The sequence below is a fragment of the Bombus vosnesenskii genome, unplaced genomic scaffold, assembly GCF_011952255.1.
Source record: "Bombus vosnesenskii isolate JDL3184/JDL3185 unplaced genomic scaffold, Bvos_JDL3184-5_v1.1 scf7180000013262, whole genome shotgun sequence".
Lineage (NCBI taxonomy): Eukaryota > Metazoa > Arthropoda > Insecta > Hymenoptera > Apidae > Bombus > Bombus vosnesenskii.
Window position 1 is genome coordinate 1,651,019 of NW_022882922.1, and position 25,461 is coordinate 1,676,479.

The window sequence follows — 25,461 nt, forward strand, 5'->3', positions numbered from 1 at the left end:
AAGTGGCAGCAATAAGTAAGAGTTATCCCGGCGGTGATAACCCTTTCTATTTGCGCGATAAAATGTTTAGACGCAAATTGAATGCAATTGAGACGAATTGCGAAGAGTTACCAACTGAACGGGGACTAGTGAAAAACCGTTTATACACATATACCACGTTGACCATCTGTATATTTTAATTGACACGATGAACATCGTTGTTCGTGCTTCGCGTTAGTTTATTTATCGTGACTGTTCGACAGTGGTTATACGGGAGCCGAAGCTGTAATCTTGTCCCCACGTGTTTATCCATTATTTCAGTTGAAGCCTCGCTTACACTTTATTAACACTCATTGTTGCCAAGTGTTTACCTCTTTAGATACGAGAATACGCATTGATTGGTAGTAATTGTCATCGACTTGATGCTTATTATCTTCCTTTGTACGACCTGTCGACTTTAAGCAACATAGTAACTACGTTAGATTAACAAAAAAAAAAGCACAATGAACATATGCGATTTAAGATTCAGACAGAAGTTACGGTATGTATATGTTCTAATTTTTTAATCTTTCTGTCCATGGACAGCGAATTTTTATTTATTTACGTGAAAGTACGAAATATCCAAAGAACGATACTTGTCATAATATGTAGTGGATAAAACAAATCGTTGCCTGGACTCTGCTCTTTTGGCATTCGCATAAATATCCACAGCCTACTGGTAATTGGACGTCTACGATTTTTCGTTTATACATATAATAGGAGTTCGTGTTGAAATTCAATCGGTAGGTGTTCATTTAATCAAATACAAAGAAATAATATAAAGAAAATTCTTGGTGTAAAGTAAAATTGGAGAGTGAGGGGTCCAGAAGAAGATTCTCCGAGATACAGATGCGGGATCAAGTTTGTAATTGGAAGGTAACATCCGGTCCGGTTCTCACAGCAGGACGATCGGCTTTCGTTCGGCCGTGAACACGCCGTGGTGGAGGCGACGCAGGATCGTGAAAAGACGCCAGGCGAGAATACGGCCGCGACGAAGCTTAAACGTCGTTTGCTCGTGTGTGCCGCGCACATAAAGTCATTAAAGAATTTCTAAGGCGTCGGACAACGGCCTGCCTCCGCGAGCTTCGTTACACGCCATTGGCGAGCGTACGGTGGACGATGTAACATTTACGCGTATTTCGTCTCCTCCTGGTGATTAGTGGTCGACTTTAACACTCATCCGTTTCTCGTGTCTAATTGACAGGTTGCGACAAACCAGCGAATCGCAGCTAGGGGATTCAGCTCCGTTTGCTTTCCAGCGATCTGAGTAAATCAAAAACAGACCATTCAAAAATCAAGTGTTGGAATACTTTCGTGAATGTGTATATAGGTCAACCTGTGTATATAAGTCGAATCTGGTTTTCGTGACGATGAAAAATTTGATACTGCGTTTGGTTATTCCTTCGCAACCGAATTTTCATTTGCTTACGAGTAAGTAATTGCAGGTGATTATAGTTTTTTATTCTGACGCGAGATGCAAGGATTAATAATTGGTATAGGTAGACTGTTTAATGGCGGAATAAACACACGAGGATAATATAACGAAACAAAAACCCGAAACACGTACATATTACGGTTATAAAAATTTCAAAATACGTATTATGGATACGTCTGCTGTGTTTAATGGTTAAAGGTAAAGGGTTTATAGATAAAACACGTAAAAAAAGAGGTAACGATACTACGAAACTGTTTAAGATTACTGGGTCGATCGGAGAATTTACACGCTAATAGACATCGCGTTTAATAGACATAACTTTCCTGTTGAAATATAGTCGTTGTTACGATAATCAATAGACTGTAAGTCGTGATTCCAGGATATTTTTTACGTTCTTTTGTATTCTCAAATATTTCGATTACTGACATAAGTGAAAAAAAGGAACAAGAGCTCCGAAGAGATTGCCGTGGCAAACTTTTTCTTCTTTCTGTCCACTCATTTAACTCTTTCTTCGTATCTTTCGAAAGCTATTCAGTGGTATTGCATATGCATACAATTGCAGGTTTCGATGATTCACAGCAGTTACATTTTCCTCGACGATAGCGTGTCAACTAAACACAAGATCTTTTGAAATCGATGTTCTCGGAATCGATGTAATTACTCAATCCGAAGCTTTCGATTAATCGATTGCATAATATGTTCCCTGAATCCGTTGACTTTGCCATATAAGCGCAAATCTACGCGGGTGCATCTAAATTGCAAACCAGTCTGGTGAAAGAAATTTTCTCTTTTCCTTCTTGTTTTAAAATATGAACGTGGTTGAAATTTTAGAGGCAAAACGTGTGTTTACAACGAAACTACCATGGTGTAAGTTTAACGAAGTCACGACTTCGAAACCTACGTGTTCCGCGAATGCCTACTGCATACAAAGCACTGTAAATAATAACAAAAACGTTTACGGTGAAAATCGATAAAGCGTTCGATTGTCGAGAATACGGTTTGGTCTTTGTTTAACAGGGAACAATGAAGAAGAAGGCTATTTTCAGATATTTTTAGAGATTCTTAAGGTATTATATACGATAGTTCTAGTTCTGTTTCTTTCATTAACTAGAATGATTCATCGAGCAGAGTAATTAGGATATCATCTACTTAAATCTAATCTTTAGCGAAGTTTAGCAAAGAAAAGTTGGAACGTATTTGTAAGGGTCGGAGTAAAATGGAAGGTAGAGTACAAATGGATATAGTACATACGCTGCACGAGATCTTTGGTATAACAATGGGTACTTATGAGCCTTACGGGTCAATTTTTAACCTCTGAATCACAGGGTTCATATTTAATTGACCTTTCTCTTTCAATTTATAATCACATTTACCTTTGATAAGTACATTGACTTTGATAAAGTTAAATAGGTGTAGGAATGTTGCGCCGTTGATTAATATTATTTCTCTAAAGTTGTATATATCGTATAATTTATATTTCATTTTTTACGATATCACGATCGGTGATTTCATTTTTTTTTTTTTTTTTTTACTTGAAGATGACAAATAAGACACAAATTCTCGTAATAACTCCATGTGCACCGACTTTCTGATTAGTAGAACGTTCTGTAGCACATCGCACGGACATACTTACACGCGCTCACTATGGTCACGCTCCAAAACTGTTACTTATTACTTCAATCTTATTACCGCTAACGGAGCATTACCGCGTTTTAGAATCATATCTCCTCAGGTCCTCTCCAATCTTAGCCAACAGAAAATTTCCTATTCACGAGAAACGTTATTTCTTAATTTTCTCGTTTTGTCTCTACGTTATTTCCCGAATTACTTTCTACCAAATATAAATGATTTCCATTTCCACCATGACGGTTGCGCTTCACAATCAGAATGTTACAAGACGACCTGTTAGACAAAGATTGATAGAACTAATTACGATCAAACGGGTTAAAAGATTTTAATCGACCAACCGGTCTGGTTCTTAACTATAATTTTCTGCCGGTCTGTTTTCTTTGTCCCTTGTCAGGATCGTTGGATGGCGGGTTAAAAGGGCGTCCCATCCCATCTGTTTTATTTCCGCGCAGCATATTCCCGTCAGCGACGAGGTATTCTCGTTCTTCCTCGTCTTTTTTTTCGACAGTATACAGGGACAATCCCAATAACTCGTCAAACGACCAGGAAGAGGCAACACGGTACCTCAAACCACGCAGAAACGTATGGCCTCGTGGAACGGTAATTGGATAGGCACGCTCTGTTTATGCGATTTAATTAGACCCACAGAGCTACGGCGTTTGTAAATGGAATCCTGCGCACGGATTCCTTCCATATCTTTTCTCATTGACTGACATTGAAATAAAAAGTGCACCATGTACGTGTTCTGGAGCGGCGCCGGTAATCACGATGGCTTTCTACGCTCCTGAAATCGAACTCGATCGGAAGTCGATGGCGTGCCTCGGTGAATACGTTCCTCCACTTGGATCGATCAGTCGCCACGCTCGAGAATGATGATTAATTGCTTCGTTCTATCACAGTTATTTAATTTGATGATTTCAATAAGTGAATTTTTAAACCTTCAGAAATTAATATATTCGGTTAGTTTGGTTGATTTAGTTGGACTATCTTAGTAAACGTCACGCTTTACGATTTTATTTGATTTTCATTTCTCGGATATTCCACGATTTCTTCTTCTGTGCCGTGAACAGATTCCCTAGATCTTTAGAAGATGAATATATTAAGAATCGAGCCAGCAACCACTCAATGCGTTTGAAACTCGTACGATCGGATCTTTTATAGGTAATTTTTTTATTATTCAAATCAGAGGCTTTCTCGGGGTTTTTATCACACGCTATGGAGCCGACACATCTCGCTGTCTTGTTATAATTTAGAAAAGTATGTGTCTCGAATTATTTTTAACAATAAACGATCATTGGAATATCGTCGTATGAGAAATAGTAACGAACGTTGTTACCATTCTTGGTCTGCGAAATATTTACAAATTCGAAACGAAGACGTAACTTTTGTACTCGTCTTCGCGTAAGTTTACTTTGTATCGTTCGACGCCTATGCACACGGATTTTCCTGTATGAAAGTCTACACAAAGTCAAGAGAAGTTGTGCGAGGAAACGTTCACGTTGACGCGGTCCAGTTCGCCCGTTGCATTCAACATTCAACGTGTATCTTTTCGCTACCCTTGCGGAGGAGGAAAACCCTTAATTAGAGCAGCCATGTAATTATTCAAGAAGCTTGGCTTTTTAGCCGACAAAAAAGACCGTGTGTAACAAACGATGGAATGAATAAAACTGCGTGTTTGCAGGTTTGTCGGAACTTTGAACGATAATACGTGCCGTGCAACGTTTCCGTTTTCATCATCTGATTCATTTCCCTGGGATCGAAAGTGTCGTTTTTGGATATTGCTATTGGAAATTCGAAAATTCAAATTTAAAATTTAAAACGTTAAAGATCAAGAAGTTTGAATATTTAAAAATTTAGAAATTGAATTCGTATAGTTTATAGTTTGTAGATTTGTACAGTTGAAAATTTACGGAATTCAAGATTTGAATATTTGAAAGTGTGAAAATTTAAAAGTTCGAGAAATTATGTAGATTCGAAGTAAAGATTTCTCTTAGAAGTTCCACGATAAGGATCGTTTTCTCTCTCCTTTTGCTTGGTGCTTCTACCGCGGCAAAGGCTGTTATTATATTCAACCTGACGAAGTTCATCCGGCATCGGAACTATAGCAAAATGCGTCGAGCATGTTTCGACGTTGAAATTCATTCAAAAGGCAAATGGAGTCGCAACGAAATATCCGATGTGGGACGCGGAATAAGATAAATTACATACAGCAGTTTATATTCGCATTTCAAATGAAAATATTCATCACTGCTTGGTAATTGAGGAAAAAATGATCATATAAAACCGAAAATAGCATTACATCGTTACGTAGCAGTCTCATAGTATACAGTCGTTCATTTAAGATACCACTGTTCACGTTACAGACCATTGACCACCCTCAACGAGCTCTTCTAATTGCCTGACCGGTCAATCTCAACAACCGCAACACTTGAGATAGCAAGCATCTCGGATCATTATCGTGTCATTATGCTAAACTAAATGACATCGAAGCGAAAGATTTTTCAGCGCTTCCAGGAACAAACTCTGTGTATTTTAATGACACATAAATCAAGTCGCGTTCAACGATGTACACATAACGACGTGCAAAATTTTATCAAATCGTACTATATTCAAGATTTCTGTCTTCATTCGTTAAAATTTCATTCGCGAGTTCCACTGTTTCTCAAATTTTTCATCTGCCAACAAAGATCCTCAAATTTGTTAGTAACATTCCTCGTAGTTTCCTCGAACAGAACCAGCCAACTCGAACTTTTTCGTTTTATCGTTCGAAACAAAGCTTGACACTTGACCAAAGTCTTTTCCATCAAAAGACTGGCTGAACAAAAAGTTGGTTGTTTTTTGCCCCTGTTTATTCCCAGGCATCTTCCAACTCGACTTGTTTCCCCCCGCGCTCACAGATTGTCTGAATGGAGAACAACAGAAGAAGAAGCGGCGCGCTTCCGGCGGATCCAGTCGTATCGCTTTCATCGCGTTTCTACCGGGGGCCGGGCACGCGACTTTGTCGGCGCCTTTTACGGATCACAACGACGGTATCTTCCAGCGTAATCCGCCACCCACGTGTCCGAGTATTTGCCGCGCGAACGTAAACATCGATCGTGCACACGTGAACGTGTATCCTATCGATTCGATTCGCCTCGTAGTTCCATTGCCTCCGTTCACCACGACGCCTTCGGTTTTCGTTAAAATACACGTGACCTTGTTCTTCGAAATTACGACTCTTGTCCGGATAAAGCGACACGTGGGTCAAATCTCTCGCGGATACTGTTGACGCAGAGTACGCAATGTGCGTCATCGTGAAGCTGCTCTTTCGAAAAACGCACCCGCTACGGGGTTAATGGCGCAGAATTGTCAACACGGTGTCAGTGTGTTACACACGTGGTCTCAAAACGTGGCGTGGCGGATGATCGCTCACGCGTGAGTCTCGTGTACTTACTTACTACGTACCGGACGTGCACACGCCGGCATGGATGAGATTGTTGGTACGGTGTCGTGCGTTTTCGCCGGTTGAACGAGCAGTCGAGTTTTCTGGGAAGCGTCCGGGAAGCCCGACGACCGATCGACGATCCAATTCAGCGATTATCCGAGCCGCGGGTACGATTGTTAGCCGGTCGTTGCTCTCTTCGTACACGCGTGCTTCGATGTGGCTTTCCTACGACTAGCTTATCAGCTGATGAATATCGTTATCAAGGAATAAATGTGTAAAGAATATACTATGCTAATAATGGTGGAGAACGTTGGTGAAAATTAGCAAGTGTTCCTCAACATATGGCGTAATATTTACATAGCAGGCAGTGGTATTTGTCCATGAAGTGGTATTCGCAAGAGAAGGGGAGAGTAAAAATGAATTTGATGAAGTTGCTAATTTTCCATTAACGGGGACTATACTGCGATTTTTCTGTCTGCTGGCAAACAAGCGCATACATGTCGAATCTCATTTTTTCGTGGAAAGAAAGTTGAGTCGCGATGTTATTTGAAATGTTGGTATTAGAGGGCACGGAGAAGTTTAATTTCGAATTCTACTTGAAAGTGATTTTCAACTGCGCGTGCACGATTCGGTGCTTTCGAATGGCGGACTAACATGACCAAAGCATCTGAAACGTATCGCGTTGGAAGTAATTAGGACTAATTTGTCTAAGTACATGCTAAACCGTGTAGCAATTACACGTTAAATTTCATATTTGCTATTAATTGAATTTCTGGTTATTTGTTAAAACACGGTACATCGCAATCACGAGTTATTCAGAGTAATTAGCAGAGAAAAGTTCAAGGATGGAGCTTGTATATCGAAGCAATTTTTATGCACGGAATTTTGCAATCAATCTGTGTATCAATCTGTGAAGCGAATTGAAGTTTTAATTAACGTTTTCCAAACATCAAATTTTTGCCACTTCGATGTATAAAAAGTATCCTCGGTAATCCAATGACAGGTAATTTAAGCATTCCTATCGTTATTTAATTACGAGCTAAAAGAAATTCTTCACCTTCCGAGGAATGTTACTTTTGCGGTTATATCGTACTTATTTGTATTCGTGAAAAGAGCACGTTAGAGGAACTAATGAAGTTAAACTTCATTAATCCTCTTGCATCTTATAAAGACTGGAAAGCAACCGATATGCACTTCGATAAGTTAATTGAAAGAACGCAACCGTAACTTTCTAAAGGATGAACCCCGCTACAAGTTCTTTCACCAAAACAATCTCACGAGAATTTCTACGTAATCATAATATTTACCCGTTTCGTTACATCATTCGCGCGAACGATAGAAAAAGCAAAAAAGCAAAACGAAAAAAGCAAAAGTAAAGCGATGAAACGCCAGTGGAGGAACGCTTGCAGAAACTTTTCCACTTTCCAATACACATGGTGGTACGAGAAAAAACGTTGGATTAGCGTGGTTTTCTTTTTCGATTGAGCGCCACGATTACGTCCGTTCGTGGAATACTTAGGCACGGCAAGCCGCGTTTACAATCGAACACAATTTCGCGCGTGGCGACGTCGCGTTTCGCGCCTGGAGACTTAATTAAAATCGGCATAATTTATTGGGTGCGTGGGTGCCACCACGCTCGCGACGCTGTTCGACGATCGACTCGAATCGAATACCGCGATTATCCCGCGAAACTTGCCATTCGTAAATATACGTTACCACGAGTCGGACAGCTTGTGTCATTCTGTGGGCGATGATCACGTGTTCCGTGTTAAATTGATTGACCACGTCGTAGAAACAAATTGCATCGGGTAATCGGTACGTTTTCATGGACTTCAAATTGCGAGCGATAACATTTCGCGATTATTTTCCTGATCGAATTCACGAATAAGCACTTCAGATGGGCGTTCGATGAGTGTGATCGTGGGTGTCGTGTATTGCGTGTACAAGTACATAGAAACGTAGCGAATGAAAGGATATGTACATAGTTCCGTATGAGATAAGAGTCCCTGTTCTACCGTGATTTTTAAGAAGGTAAGGGAAATTGGAATTACGTGGAATTTGTTAGATTCGAGAAATTATGGATGTGCATTGTAAGAGTATAGAGTATATGCTTTGTTATTGGCGAATTTTTTTAATAAGTAATGTATTTTGGTATTTATATTTATGCATCCACGTATTTATGATATACACGTACGTTTATCATTTTTTAAAAAACATATTGTATCAATGACGGAACGTCTGGTATCTTTGAAATTACTCTTTCGATAGTAATTGCTCGGATCGCGCTATCAAACGACTGACGTCTTCGAAATGTAGTGTATAGGTAAAGCTATATATCAATGACCTTCGAATGGAAGTTAACTGTGAATCGCTTAGAGCGACAATAACACGCAAATTCGTATAACTTCAGAAATAGCTACTATCTTATAGTAATTAGAGAATGCATTTGGTGTCACCATGAACACTAACACTACTTCGCCATATCGAAATTAAAACACTTTTGAACCGTATAATGACTTTCTCAAGTATCTCTGATATCATCAACTATTTCAAAGATTTTATTTAAATGGTACATCCTGTCTCGTTTACACCTTTCATCAGCGTTGCCAGCAGCACGACCGTTGCTCCAGTTACAAAACACAAAACGACGGATGTCCAATTTTCAATTTCTCCAAAGGAACACATAGATACACACGACAGCGAGCGTATGTACGCATAATTAAGAGATATCGGTGGAAAAGCAAACAAGAGCTCGCTCGCTATCTTGGCTCGATTAGGTTGCATCGACGCTTCACCTTGAGGCTAACACACTTGCTTCTCTGCTCCATTTGTCACGATAACGCGAAAATGCTATTAATTGGCCAGCTGTCGCCGGTAATAATCGATCACCAGGGTCGGTTGATTTACGAAAAACCCTATAACGCTCACCCACCGAATATCTGGTAATTACTCAAGAATTCCCTATTTCTCTAAAATAACGACACACGTCGAAACGAGTCGGTTATCCGAACACATATTATCATTTATATTACTTTCCGTTTGTATCTGATTTAGTTTTGTATGCAAAATAATGATAATCGATTCTTGAGTAAATGAATATCCAGTAAAACGGTGAGTCACGTTCATATAAAAAGAAAAAAAAATTGAAGTTAATTACAGACTCGAAAAGAATAAAATACCATTAAAAATGCAACAGATCATCGATATACAATATACATGCATATATGGAAAATCTTTTCACTACAGATATTGTGATTACAGCTGCTTACATTATTTTAGTGCTAATAACTCTGTATTTACTCTTTTAATTCGAAGAAATTAACGCGCCTCCATATCTTAGTTAGAAGAATCGAACTATGAATAACTAATTCTGACCTCGAACCTGTTAACACATTAATAATCGCTAATGTATCATTGCACTTTTCCACGATTAAAGCAAGTCCGTGAGGATCAATTATCAGAAATTTGGAAAAAAAGCGTTTCGATTTCTTATTTTAATTTTTCGCGGTTCTTGTGTTTGAAGATTTCGGTAAAATTCAAATTACCAGTCTCTCGAACATAATAATATGATAATATATGAGATATCGAGATTACACGATCGTTTCTATAACTCTACACTTTGCTATTTGCAATTATCGTGCGACGCACGAAACACCACGTGATCTATCCGCAATTGCGTTAACAAATCATATTTCCAGGCATAAATAGGGGAAAAAAGGAGCGAAAAAAGAAAAGATTAATGTTGCTTGCTCGCATGGTCGAGGGTCCTCACCTGTTTACGACGGATTGCATTACATCGAGCAAATATAGCGACAGCAAGTTAATAGATCGATGTCGAAGGACATACGTAGGTTTGCTCGTCGATCACGAGAATATCATCTGGATTTTCATTTCATCGATTCGAATAGATTCGACTTGATTTTCCTACTTTCAGGATTTTTACCTACATAGACATGTATATGTAAGTTCAAAAACGCAAGACGCGAAAATATCGTTTTACAATTATTTCTCTTTAGAAATATAAACTTTGCCAATCTGCTCCGAAGCAATGAGAAGACCAAGTTTTTACAAAATTGAAATTTGAAATTTTTATTTTAAAGCAAACTACACGTATCCACGTGTGCTAACTCGAACTTCTAAGCGATTTTATAATCTTTCTGTATCTCTTTCGCTAATAGTAAAGCGTATTGAACGCTTACATCAGACAGCGTTCGCCACTAGATTTACGTCACGCGAAGGCGATAGCGTTCTCCGTGGAAGCTTAGAAGGATTTATGAAGATTTCATTTTTTTCACCCATTTATTCTCTTCTGTCCTGCTTTTTTTCCCATTCCCCTCGTTCGATCGTTCGATCGTTCGAATCCCACGCAACGATTCAGTAAAATCGCGAGGTTTCTGCGTGAGACGTCTCGCGTTCCCCGGGGGCTGTCGATGAATGCTAATGGCGTCGAATGTCGTTTAAATACAGAGGCGTTTGTGGACATTGTGAACGCGAGCCTCGTGGAAATTTATGTTCATTCCTTGAACCGCGATCTACCAACGACACGTCGGTGACTATATTTATTATCAGGCTGCGAATATTTATGCAGATTGAAATTTTGTGAACAGAATTGAAGAGATGAAACCTAAACAGAGATTTATTTCATGCATTGGATATTAATCATGACTGAGCCCCTGCATAATAAACCGTGTAACAAGTTTGCAGTATCCACCTCGAGGTCGAGAAGTCTCATTCTGCAGTCTCATCCCTCTCAGGGCTATTACGAAAGATTGTCGACCGGGATATTATAAACAGCTCCGCGTAACATAAAACCCATTCATTCCCGAAAACGCCACTCGAGGCTCGTTTTCCTTGCTGCCAGTCATTCGTGTCAGACTCATCTCTTGGCCAGCGGCCTCTTCATCTCTTGGCCCGTTTATGGTTAACTTATGCCCGTGTCTTCCGGCATGGATCTTGCGTCGTTTATCTATCACATTAACAAGGAAGTTAGAGAACCCGAAAACGAAAAAATATTTAAAACTCCGTAAATACAGCCTTCCGCATTAAAATTAAAACAAGAAAAAGAGAAAGGCAGTTCCACGAAACAGATAGTTTTCGAAATAAAAATCCGTAGATGTATCGCGATTCCATAAAAGTCGGTCGAAATTGCAACATTCAGAGGTCCGTGTTTCTCAACTAAATTCGACCAAAAAGATGACTTATACCTTAAACTCTATAAATTTCACGTGCACCGCAACGTATACCACTTGAAAAATGGCTCTGGTAACTGGTTAGATAAAGCGAATAGATAAAACCCATAACCAGTTAGCGAAGCACTGTTGTATCTCAGCTGGTTGAATCGCGGACGGCTTTTCTGGTATTCGGATCATCAAGATCGCTTCCTTCCTTGCTCGATGGCAAGAAGAAATCGAGGCAACATGATCACGTTAAGACGCTCGATAAGACAGAGAGGGTTTTGGTTTTCAGGCTCGCGTAATCGACAGACGTGCCGCATTGCACGGCGTCGCCGGGACTCTTTAGCAGTCGAGAGGAACCGGTGAGAAATCGGTGGTGCATCCGAAGGAAACCTGCAGACACCAGACGGGCGAAAAGAGGAGGGAAATATTAAATCTGGTCTGGTGGAGGACAAGAGGAAGTGGGGCCGGTGCGGGCCACCGGGACGCTTCTCGGTCCTTTCCGCCTCAGGATGTCGTACGCCAATCGATTCCCGTCTTCGCAGCACACCCGTTATCGTAGCAGCTGGGGACCCTCTTCAGTGACTGTGTTCAATCGCGCCGACGTGCCCAGGCCCTCGCCGGAAGAGGAAGAGTACGCAGAGTTCTATCACGAGCGTCTGCACTCGGCACAAAGCAGACAGTTGCTGCCGCTGCAGGAGGACCTCGCCGATTGGATCAATAAAACGTTGAGTGAGTAGCTGTCTCATTTTATATTGCGAGATTTCGAAGGGAAGTAAGGGGAGGCAGGGTGGAACAGGAATGTGCAAGCTTGCGGGGTTGAGACGTGTTGGCATTGCTGGATGGTAACCAGAGAAACATGTGGGATCAGTGGTAGTACCGATGACATAACATGCTTGTCAGGTGGAATTGTTGTATTGGAGGAATTAGGCGAAGCTAGGATTAGACGTTGATGTGGCTCACAGAGTAATCGCTTGATAAGGAACAGCGAAACCTTTGAAAGGGACTGTTCTTTCTTTGTTTTTGCTTCTTATGGAGGTTTGTTCGCAAACCGTGAATCTTTGCAATTACGTTCCCGGACCGTGAAGAATTAAAAGTAGGAAATACTACTTCAGGATTTGAAGTAATTTTATTCTACTTAAAATGCATACTTTTTATAATTCGATATATAGGGTAGTCTGAATAATTCCTGATTATATCAATTCTTGAATAACATAGTAAATAAGAATTAGATTACCCTATGCATGCCGCTGTGAAATTTTTCGATCGATGAACTAAATTCGTTCATCGTCTTGATTTGCGAGAGGTGACTGGCGCGGAAACTCGTCGTATCCGCTTCCCGTAATCCAAATATATACACTTTTATCTATCGATCGATGTTTCAATCGGTTTGTGAAAGCCTCTCATAAATTCACGTAATATTTATCACGAGTAAAGGATATTTGTCTTTTTAGAAAGAAATCACAACGTGTGAATTTTGTTTACATCCAACGTTTAAAATTTCTATATTTAGAAAAAGCTCTTCGTACTCGAAATCTCATAGTGATTTTCATGGACATTTAGCAAAAGTAAATGTTGAATATTCCAGACCGTGGAAGCATTTTCTTATCGTAACAAGTAAGCTTCTATTTTTACGTGCTTGTGAAAGTTACGAGGTGCAGAAAGGAATCGACATGACGTAACGAGGATCGCAGTTCCGTGCGTGTACTCGGCTGCTTTTTTTCCGTGACCGCGTGTTTTCTTCGCGATGTGGGTTCGCCTTAAAGGGACGGAGGAAAGAGCTCGTCGCTCGGCGGTATACAAGGCGTGCGTACACGGCTTTCGTAGCACACAAAAGGTTCGCATCTGGCGCGACGTGGGAAAGGATATTCGTAACATTTGGCCTTTCGTTCCGTCGCGTTTTTGGCGGATGGTTTCGCGAACGAGAACGTATCCGTATTTCCCGATACGAAGATTTTTCCAATTTAACGATTTGATAGTCGACAATTTTAATAGATCGTTTTGAATGTACAGCAAGAAATGTGGTAAATGCGAATAATAATTGATCGATCAATTTACCGTGCTTTGGAGTTATTAGAAGTAAAGATAATCGGAATATGTTATGCAGAATCGTAGAGGTAATTAATGAAAGCGATGAGATCATAGGAACAAAGATGAGAATAAGAATAATAAGTATGTGGAACATTTATGTAACGTGTATATTGTTAATATAATAAAATGTATACCGGATGATGAACAAAGATGGGGCAAAGTGTTAGAAATATACAGAGGAAATCGAGGCTGCGATTTCCAGACTTTGTAAAAACAAAGCAAGCGATCGTAATTAACAAGGGATTGAAAAATAATTCCATTTTGGATTCGTTGATTATAAATGAATTAATATCGTTGAATTTGATTAATTAATAATGGATGAAATGTGCATCGGTTAACCGGCGTGGATTTATTGCCGAATAATTTGCATCCGTAAAATGGAATCCATTATGACGATGCAAATCCGGCTGCATTGGTTAAGATCCCTGAGCCCATGCATGATTCAAGAAATCCTATAAGGATCGACGATCGATGTCGCATCTTGTAACAGATTTATGTGTTTTGCACAGTGGAACGATAGAGTGATATTTGAGGAATTTTTGAATTGTTAGATATATTAATACGCATGTCTGAGATATTCCTGTAGGATGTATCTTAGTTCCTGATGGATTCTTATTGGGACATTCGACAGAAGTTTGCCTATGATATCGTATAAAGATCAAAGTATTTTCTCGGTTTTAGTGTTGGAATATCGGTACAAAAATGTACAAAAAGTACCGTAAACGATGATTATTATTATTATTAATGCAAATAAAATTCTATTCGTTAGAAATTCAAATAGAACTGGTTTAATTCGCTGTAACTGCCTAATTTAAATGAAGAATTTAAATAGAAATAGGATAATTGATACCTATAATCGTCTAATTTGAATAAAAAGTCTATTTTAGACAGAGGCATGTTCCGATATCTTCGTCTCAGATTCGTTTTTTTCTTCTGGATAGCTTCGTAGATCAAACAGCAACATGGACTAGCCGTCGCATCGACTAAGATAATCCGCGAGATCTCTGGCGCGATACATTAACGAACTTCAAAGTGGGTGAAAGTTCTCTTCATTGACTGGATTACACGCAAAGATCACGAAACGCGCGTTCTCAGAGGCAACGTATAGCTAATACTACGAGAATCTTAAACCCTTTCCGCTCCATTCCATCCGAGAAAACAATTGGTGGGTGAATTCGTAGAATACGTATTCGTTTTCTCGTTCGATCCATTTACCTAGCGTTCGCTTGAAATTGTTACAGTTCCTAATTTCTCTGACGCTTCATACTTTGCCATTGCTTTTACTAAATTACAGAAGAATTGGTTTTTATTTGTAAAAAGATACGGAAGAATTTTTAAGAAGTACGTGAAACGTTGAAAAGGTGGATAAAACAGATACTCTTTCTCTACCACAGAAATGGATGTTCCTGCTTTCTTAGAAACTAATCAGTTCACGGAGAGTCTAGCGCTTTTTTCGTCTCAGGTACCAGTGTGACCGCCTTTCTGAACTACTACTTTCCTAATACGGCGATAATACGAGCCGTTGCGTAAAAGAACCGCCCCGATTCATCGAACATCGCACAAAGTCACCATTCTGAACTTATACTACTTTAAGTAAATAACTTTACCTATTTGATAGCCTACTTTTGCGTTGCAGTTAATAATCTGCCTAGAGGCATCCTCCAAGACTCGTAATTCACAAGACTCGCTTACGTAGAGCTTCTTTTATCGGCGAACTTATTACAAAACTTGATCGATAATCCGCATTCGAGTATTCATCCTGCCGAAGGACTCGATGTCTCGAACTGAAATGGAACAAGCTGCCGTTTCGTTGTTCTTTTTTTTATCTGGTTTACCGGCAACGTTGTTATCGATGTCAAGGAAGGTTGTTTCCGTACGAAATGTCTGTAACATGTTGCCATATATTTTGGTGAACGGAGCGTTCGGACGATCGCGGTTTCATGCGACCTCGAAGAATCCAGCCGCAAGATCTGGACCACCATGAAGGATTACGACACGAGCGGTCTCTCGAAGAAAAACGACTAATACGCGCGCCGACTGGTACCGTGTCGTCTTTCGGGATGCGAACAGATTGCTTTGAATTACGCGAAACGCGGTTGCACGGAATTTATTAACGAAACGACTCGCTGTTACTTTATTAGCTCGCTATGGCGGACGCTTTCGATCTACAAAGTACATTTTGAACGTGGAACGTGGATCTTTCGATTTTATTTCTTATCCGTTTGATAATCTTTCTCTATCTGATTCTATTATCGAAAAGATTTAGAAAGCATCGAATCGATACAATGTGTAGGAAATCGGCACTGATATCGAAAGTAGCTTGATAAATATCTTCGTTCTTACGCGTACATAATACGCTTGTGCACTTATAAGACGTGAAGTACTTTTGAATGCAGACGATAAGAGATATTATTATAAACACGAGAGAAGAATAAATAAAACTAACGCAGAATTAGAAAAGATTAAAAAGAAACTTTCTTTTTCAAACTATCTACTTTGGTAGATACGTGTCGTTTTGAAATTCATACTCTTAATTATCACACGGCCGCATATCGAATGACCAAAACTGCGATAATTAGTACAATAATCTTTCGTTATATCGACGTTGAGCAGTACTTGCGTATCTAATTATATCGCGTGGTAATATCACGTTGGTTTCTCATCGCAGCTTCAAAGCTGCAGCATTCTAGAGAGAAAAAAGAGGAACAACGAGAGAGAAAGATAGGTCGGCAGCCTTTGCTCGCGGAATCGTGTGTGGGTACCTCTGCCGTGTCGTTACTATTCTCGTTCCGCCGGTGCGGTGTACGATTGAAGCGTGCATACCCACACCCACGCCAGCGTTAACGGAGGAGGAGACCGTTTGAAATGCAGCGTGGCGGTCAACTCTCCCGTCTGCATTCAATCGAGGGGGAACTTAATGCGCGAGGGTGAGCCACACGCGGGGTGTTTACGCGGGGAAAGATAACCAGGGGCTTGACGACGTTTCGCTGTTTGAACTGAATTATTTCGAGTGTGTCCACGACTGTCGCTCCAATTAGCGTTTCGCGTGCACAAGGTAAATGAACGCGCAACGCGACTACGCTTCGAAACAGCTTCAATGATTAACGATTATTGACGGTGATATGAATTCTGTAAAACAAAAAAAAAAAAAAACAAAAAAAAGAAAGACTAATCCTCTTGTGGGATATAGATAATATTTTGCCGCGTTGGTTGGATTCTTCGTACTGTGGAACGAATTAGTTCTCTATAAACGAATGCCTTTTTGTTTATGTAATTACAGAGAAGCTTATTTATTTATTGGTTTATTTTTAGAGAAAATAAAATATAAATTAGTAATTGTTATCAATAAGAGATTAAAATATGGATAGTTTATAAGAGGAAATAGAATCGTTGTACACCCACATGTATCCCTAATTCTTTGATTAAATTACATCCTGTCAAAAACGAGCTAGTGTCCAGATACTTGTATGAGGTAGTGCATGTCACGAGGAGTGTCGTAATTGGATGATTGGTGGGGATTGTAGTTTGTTGGAAGGTTGGTGATTTATGGTGATAAAGTGGGTTTGATTAGTGACATTGTCTCTCTTTGTCTAAAATCTAGTTGATTGTCATTTATACAGTAACTTTAACATTTTCTTTTACCACGTGATTAGAAGAGAATTTTCGACCAAAAACGTTGGAAGATTCTAACTTTATTACTTCAATGAAAATCGTGTTTGAAAACATGAATCCGTCACGACTAAAAAATCGATTTCCTATTTGTAGCCTTATTGATAGCGACGACCGCACATATTATAATTGGATTTGTTCAACTAAATCCGGACATCTAAGCCTTCGATGCGGCTCTCGATTTGGTTGTTCAAGGTTAACAACGTGAAAGATTAACAACGTCATTGCAACGAAGGAAGAACTACGTTTTCCATTGGTTCAGGATCTCTACTATACTGTAATATTAACGCGTTTAAATTGCTGGAAACAACCATCGTATTAAACCCACCAATTGGAAATAAGTTATCTTGGAAACAATCAATGTTTATCCCACACGATCTCGCCGACCGAAGTGCCTATTTTCAATCATCTACCGTTTAACACGTGTCAGCCTTCCAGTGAATCATCAAAGACTCATTAAATTCTTGCAAAAAACTTGGCAACTGTGTCACCCACGTCTTCGAATCCGGATTCCAAATGTTTCACTTGTCAAAATGCGTAAGCTTAAAATTGTCTACACTTCTGAAGGATAGTTGAAGAAATGAAATTCACAGGAAATAAAAATCAAAATTCTAAAGTTGAAAGTCCGCCATGACGAATATTTAGAAATAAGGAGAGAAGGATTATACTTACCCATCATCGAATGCCTATTATCATAATCGAAGGAAGGGCTGTCCAGTTTAGGGCAAAACGAAAAATCAGCGAATTTCCTGTGGCGATTATTAAAATAATACGAAAGGACGGGACCTTTCGACCCACACCCTGCGTCTGCGCCGGCTGCAGCAGCGTCTGACTCAACCGGAAGTCTGCCGGGCACCCCTCTTCCTTCGTGCCACTTCTTCTCCCTGCATCGTGGCTACCTGAAGCCGCATTACGCATAATGGGCGTACATACGCATAGCCGACACGCTTACGCGTGTAAAAGGGGCTCGATGGATCGTGGATTTAAAAAGCAGGGGACGTTCGCGAATAGGTTGCTTATTCCGCATGGGTCATGGAGGGCTACCGAACCGTGAATCGCACCGGTGTAGTGAGACCTTCGACCCTGGTGCCGATGGTGTTGCACGAATTCAGTACGAAACCATTATAATCTATCCTTCCAAAAAATCCTTCACAAGTGCGAAATTACGAATAACTTTGTAGACTTTTCCTTCGTACTGTATATTTTGGGGACAAACTGTGTGAGGTCCACGCGATGACGAAATAAAAGCTGTCGTGTTGCCGCGTGTTTTATGGTAACTGGTTATTGCAGTAATGTATCGTACTCGAATTAATGCATCGATCGAACAATGCCAAGGACGATATCGGCGGGATACTCTGAAAAAGGCTCGAGCCGCTGTTTAAAGAGGTCAGACGAACGTTAAAATCGAAGGGTAGCGTACCAAGGATAGTAAGAAAATGGGGGTCACGGTGTACGGTTGTTATCGGCACACGTAATACCACGCTATTAACCCAGTAGAAATTATACTTGTAAAAATTCTGTCATAGATTGCCCGATGTCTCTGAGGGATACAATTATACGAATACTCAAGAAAAAATAGGTAAAGTTACATACTGAAAATGTAGAACGTAATAATCTTACGTTAGACAAATACTAGCTCGGTCGTGCAAAAGATTCGCACGAAAATTCATCGTTTAATTATCGAATACTTGGACTTCGCCCTTTCCCTTAAACGGCGTCGCGTTATCAACTCGCATAGTGTCGAACATAACTACCGCAGTCGGTTCCGGATGACCGAGTTGCTGTTGATCGTCGCGCGGTTCGCACTCAAATACGTTCACGCCCGTGATCTTTCGTAAGATCGAGCAAGGGTTATACATCCTATGAACACAAGTATGAGAGCAGTCGTTATCACGAGCTCGTTGCACTCGGTTTGCCATTGTGTGTCTCCAGGCCATATGCGAACGATACTCGCGTACCAGATCTGACGACGACGTCCGTATGCACGCCGTGTTACCTGTACACGTGTGCGCACACGTACACGTTGCATACACATTGGGCCCACGTGTGTGTCCCACGAAACAACATGTGATGGACTTTACTCCATAAGCCTGCCCGTTAACAATTTTTTTCTCGTTCTGCCCCGGGTGCAACCCTATTGTTAGCAGGTCGAGTCACGAGCCACGACGCTGGTTCTCATTACCATCCGTATCTACGAGGCTTTATCGTTCCGTCAGCCCAACCTAGTTCCCATTTCCCATCGTATCCTGGCTATATCTATATACATGGCACGGATCGTGTCGTGGCCCATCGGGTTTTCCTTAGATTCTCGACCGTCTCCATCTATCCCAGCAGCGTGGGAGAACCGTGGGTGCCTCTGTATTATTTCTTTCCCTCTACGTAGCGTAACTCTGCACGTGTGCGTCCGTAACGCTGCATCGCGATGTCTGCTTCTGGTACAGAACGCGAGGCGTTCGAAAAATCTCGGCCTTGATCCTGTTTACAAGCCAACGAAGCCGGCAAACGAAATTGAAATGATTTCGCGTAGTCACGCACGAATTGGCCTATCGTGAGAGTGTCCTAGCTAGATCGTTTTTCGCTTGACCGAGCACGCCACCGTGAAACGGTTCTGGCGTTCCTAGCAATCAATTTTTCATAGGCTGAGAAATTGACTATCGTGTACTAAATACAAGCGAGGGTGGATGTGGATGTGCGACGAGTTGAGAAGATCGAAGGAAGAGTATGTACGAGGATTGATTCGAACGGAGATTCCTTTAGTAGGTAGAGGTTCTATAGATGAATCTGAAGCAATCCGTTGAATGGTTTCTCACGTTCTCTGGCGGTCGTGTCATCTTAGAGACCTTTGTCGCCTTTGATGAGCCGCGATAGCGCGTCCTATGCATTCGCCAGGGTTAATTCGCTTTCTCCTTCGCGCGATAGCGAAGCGCAGTTGAATAGTTCAACACTCCGATCGATTATGAACTTTTCGCTCTTCAATGTACGAATTTTTGAAGATTTTGTAATTGAAAAGGATCGACAAGATGTGTTATAGTAGAAAGTTGCAAAAGAGCGTAATTACATTTTTATCAACCCCTCGAAAACTCTGAGAAGCTGTAAAGCGAAAGTCACCCTGCTATTGCCGGGAAGAATTTGACTACGATGGAGAGCCCGAGGAGAACTGCCCCATTGTTTCCAACAATGACGCCACTTCGTCGATGCTCTTGGCTGCTTTCGAGAGGCCATTTGCGTAATACGTTGAATCGACACAAAGATGAATCGTCGGCTTGTTAGTAGACTAAAAAGAATAAATTTTATAAGTGGACCGCATTTTTTTTTTATCTCAGACTCGGAAATCGTATCGGGAGACAACTTCTTCGACGCCTTGGACAATGGCGTGGTGGTGTGTCGATTGGCGAGGGTTATCCAGGAAAAGGCGAGGACAGCGATTGATGCTGGAAAAGCGAAAGGGGTGAGTAATCACGCTGTTGAGAGCCTACCCTTAACATTCGTGTAAGATGGACTGTGCGAGCAGTATCGATCAGTTCGCGTATTTCTTGTCAAATGTTTCATTTCCGATTGCTTTTCGTATGTTAATAAAATATAGATCCTGTAGATAAGTCATTTATCGATCTCCTCGTCTTCGCGTAATAAGCATTTTTTCAATGATCGATTCCTCGCGATTCTTTTTCAGCCTATGCCGGTGATAAAGGGCCGCTGCTGGGAAAACGCAGCGCGTCGCAGTTTCTTTTCTCGGGACAACATGGAGAACTTCATACAGTTCTGCAGACGACTAGGCGTACACGAGAATCTTCTGTTCGAGAGCGACGATCTCGGTAAGAAAGTCAAGAGCTAATCAATCTTAATTCGTTGTAATCGACTTGCCTCGTTTATTAGCCGCATTTCACTCGCTATAGCTGCAACTCGACCATAACTGAGCCGATTAAAAGCGAAATCCCGCCAATTATGCCGCGTAGCCGGCTGTGCGTGGCTATGCAAATGCAGAGCTACCACGAAAGGAAGAATAATCGCCGCGAATTAACCGCGTCTCGCGGTGGTAACGATGAAAAAGAGTTGTTTTTCCCTCGTAGCCGACTGACTTTCAATGCAACGACGAAAAACAATGAGCGCTCGTAGCTGATGTAATCTCAGAAGCGAAGAAGCTTCAGAGTTGCGAAAAAGTGATCCACTGGGTCATGCGTTATGGGGATGGTTGTCGTGCAAAATGGCGCTGTCTATTTTTACTTTCGTATAGATACGTACGTATACTGGAATCTTGAAGTACGATAACGGTGAAAGAACAATGGGTCCATAAAGAATAAGTTCCGAAGTTTACTTTCCCCTAACTTTGCCTTTCAGTAACTTCGAACTTCTGTCGTTACTGACCTCTATCCTCCTTTATACTTTGTCTTCCTTTTACGATCGTTTGGTACACATAGCTCTGATATACTGCCGATTCAGAAGTTAAGGGAATGAAAATAATATTGAAAGATCTCGTATCAAAGACGATTGTATTGATCTCAATTACTACTGCAACATCCAATCAGTATCTAATAAAATAACATATGTATTTTTCAAGAATGTTTCGAAAATTGTGTCTGTTATTATTTCATGGTCTAATTGCAGCAGTAATTATTTTTTTAATTCTTTCACTTTTCATTCTCATGTGAGAAGAAAAATCCGATTATAGAAGATTAATATACTTACGTTTCTATTAATAACACGCGTTTCTCAAATATAACACTTTCATCGAATATAACGCGTCACTCTGCTTTGCTTTTGCTACAATATTTCAAATGGAGTGCCACAGACTTTAGATTTAACTTGGATAGGACCGATGTAGACGTTGAAATACTGCTGGCGTTCGAAGCTCGATACAGTGGAACGAAATATAATGGCGGGACTTTTCCTTTTTCCTTTTGTTTCGTTTCACGGTGCTCGTCCCGTTTGAAATTCTTTTTCGTTGGAACGGAAACCTGTGAATGTGGATTTTCGTGTCATGCTCGTCCTCGTGCTACAAAAGTAAAATCATCAGGCACGTAGATTTAACGCGGAACAAAGCTTTTGTCTCTTTACGAATCCGCCGACCATAGGAGAAACGAATAGCTCGAGGAAGCAATTGGCGTAGATTAAAAAGCTCATCTATTATCTAAACAAGGATAAATTTTGTATATTCTTCCGTTGAGAATAGTTATCTTAGTATATGAGGAATTTTTTTTAGTTTGATCGAAGATGCGATATTTTTTTCTGAATTAAGAAGTAGCTACTATTTTATTGCGAATAATATGATGATCATTTCGTTTGGTTAAGACGATCTATTTTAATGAATAAATGAGATGTACCGCGAAATGTAGGCTAAATTGGTCAATTACAATGGTAGTTGAAGAAGGTCGAGGGTGTCATCGCTTACGTTCTGTAAATAGAATCTACATTTTTTTTTTTTTTTTTTTTTTGGTAGCGTGGATGAGACGGTCGTAAAGAGACTGGTTTCTAGGTTGTCTTGTAATTTTCACCATGTGGACTGCGATGTATCACGTAGCCCGATATAGCAATCGGAGAAACTAAAATATCGGAAAGCTTCGAAGCACCTGATAAATTATGAACGTATAAAATCTTCTCATATGTTGTATAAATTCAAGATAGAAAGTTTTCATTAAAATGCAAATCCTTTTAACGTATGTTTCACTTGGCCTTGTCTGAATTCTAACGATTTTTTTGCTCCAATTATTTTTTTCATTATTTATGAATAAATATGTAGTCGGCCACTGTATAAACCATTCTACGGTAAATTGTAAATTAATGTAAACTTGCACGTACGTAATTATGGAACGACCATTTCCAGCGTTTTCTCTGCAACTAGATAAACATGTAACGCAATAAAAAATTGCTAGAGTCTATCGTAATACATACGTATTGGTTTCCTTCAAATTATCTGTATTTCTACTACGTATACATACGACAAATTTTTCATTTTCTTTAATATTTTTAATTTTACAGTCCTACACGGACAGCCACGGAACGTGGTGTTGTGTCTGTTGGAAGTGGCACGATTGGCGTCAAGGTATTCGGTCGAACCGCCGGGACTCGTGCAGCTCGAGAGGGAAATCGCTGCCGAACAAGAGCGAGATCTTCACTGTCTGTCCGATAGTGGCATATCCCATAGCAGCTTGGTTTCTTGGCAGTTTCAATCACCGTCCCCGACCGCAACACCCAGACCTCCGACAGAGAAGATCAAACACAGCAGGTATTGTGCCTTTTGATTTCTCCATTCCCATTTACATCTCCGCTTTTGACGACATCGCTGTCGTACAATTGGTATTTCAAGAAGATATTCTGTTTATAATTAACAACAATTTTCAATTCTTAACAATTCTGTAATCGGTTTGTGTTTGTTGAATCAAACATCAGGGAAGTTTATAATTTTCAAGTGAAGACGCATACTATTGATATTAACTCGAATAAATTTTGATGATCTATATCTTAATGAAAATTTAATGGCGATGAGAAGCACGTGACGCGAATGCAATACAGTATCTGAAAAATCGAAAAATTGGTGATGAAAAAGTTTCTCAAGAATGTCATCGATGTTCTCGATTTGAGAGCATTTAAAGCTTCTAGTACCTACCCACTTAAAATTTAGGTAACAGGACAAAAGAATCCTCTTTTATGTTGAATTTCAATGGCATTTCGACCCAATTTGCACCATATTTTGCAGTTCAGCATCGGAAGTCGCGTTGACGGCGACGCGATGGCTGGATCCAACCACCGGTGTGACGCACGAGCCCGAAATGAGAAGATCGGTGAGCGACAATGGGCCAACGGGTAGCGACGGAGTACCCAGCGATACGACGGAGGACGATTGGTCACGAGGAAGCGCGGAGGACCCGGACGAGCTTCCATCGCCATCGAGTTCACCTTTGCCCTCGCCAGCCGAGCCGCCGGAACACACGGGTCCCATAACGGAACTCGATCGTAAGGTACGCTGATCAAACCGTTTCTACGTCCGATATAAAATTAAATGCTTGGTATTCAAGTTTCTCATTCCCATGCTTTAGACACTTCTCTGACAGAAATTTCTGATCGTTAAATAATTCGGAAGCGAAACCTTGGAAAGTAAGCTTTCGTCGTTTTAATATACATATTTTCTAAAACAGATCTAATTATAAATTGAAACACGGGAATATCTAAAAAAAATATCTTAAGCACTTAATCGTAAATTTAAATTAGAACTTTTCATTTATCGATTTCTCGGCTTATCGGCTAAGCTATTTGGGTCATCACCAATTACTTTACTTTGATTCTGGTATCGGAAGCTACAAATAAAGCAATTTAATTCATCATACGCGCCCCAATTTCAACGATCTCGAAATAAATTTAAACACGGCTTGCTTCATAAATAAAATCAAATGAAAACACACGTTCAACGTTAAAATCATCTACAACATTTTTTTTCTATTTCACTTACGTGCATCCTACAGTAACAAGCATATAAAAGGTATAATGTTGCATTCATCATGAACTCTGAAGTCTACTCAAAAGCTAGTCGCGGAACAAGTGCAAAATTAGAACTGCTTATTATTCAACGAACAATGCGCGTTATTACCTTTTTCTCTTGTTCTCGTTTCATTAACATACGCTACCAATTGCGCCAGAAACAATTTATCTCGTTTCACGAGGGCTCAAGTTGACGCTTCAAGTTTTTTGAAAGATTAATTCCGCTTTTATCCGTAATAAATGCAAGTAATACTGACTAGGAGCGTGCAATTTGCTCGGTAAGTTGCATCGTGTCACGTTCACCACGAACGCGCCCGTTCACGTGGAAGGGAGAAGAAAGAAACAATAGGTACGAACGGGACGCTTTAAGCTTTTTCACGTATGCGTTTACACGTTCGTGGATCCTCGCGTGTCGGATTCCTGCATGCCGCAGAGCGGATGTTCCGAGAGGCCGCTGTAGCAACTTTCCCCGCGACACGTCGAACCGATTTATCTCACGATGAAGGTCGATCACTCTTTGTCCGTCTGAGCATCGTCTGTCATAATGTTAT

General features: G+C 40.4%; 1 protein-coding gene and 1 long non-coding RNA gene across 6 annotated transcripts in view; one reads left to right on the forward strand and one right to left on the reverse strand.

The window, feature by feature from the left end:
- Positions 1 to 25,461, forward strand: part of LOC117230714 (growth arrest-specific protein 2-like) — a 29,843-nt gene that overhangs the window by 954 nt on the left and 3,428 nt on the right. For 4 of the 5 annotated variants that reach the window (XR_004492868.1, XR_004492873.1, XR_004492875.1 and 1 more), the window contains exons 2-6: positions 11,973 to 12,412; positions 20,764 to 20,888; positions 21,111 to 21,252; positions 23,414 to 23,660; positions 24,132 to 24,393. Coding sequence is in view for 2 of the 5 variants with exons in the window: in XM_033488452.1 (XP_033344343.1) it covers positions 12,193 to 12,412; positions 20,764 to 20,888; positions 21,111 to 21,252; positions 23,414 to 23,660; positions 24,132 to 24,393 (996 nt within the window). In the remaining 3 variants the exon portion in view is untranslated. Of the gene's footprint in view, positions 1 to 8,210; positions 8,538 to 11,972; positions 12,413 to 20,763; positions 20,889 to 21,110; positions 21,253 to 23,413; positions 23,661 to 24,131; positions 24,394 to 25,461 lie in introns of those variants that run through there. The other variant, XM_033488530.1, reaches the window with a different exon arrangement.
- On the reverse strand, positions 23,338 to 24,171 carry LOC117230935. Its single transcript, XR_004492889.1, has 2 exons — positions 24,042 to 24,171; positions 23,338 to 23,950 (listed from the first exon to the last, which is right to left on the reverse strand). It is a non-coding gene; the product is annotated as an uncharacterized LOC117230935 (long non-coding RNA).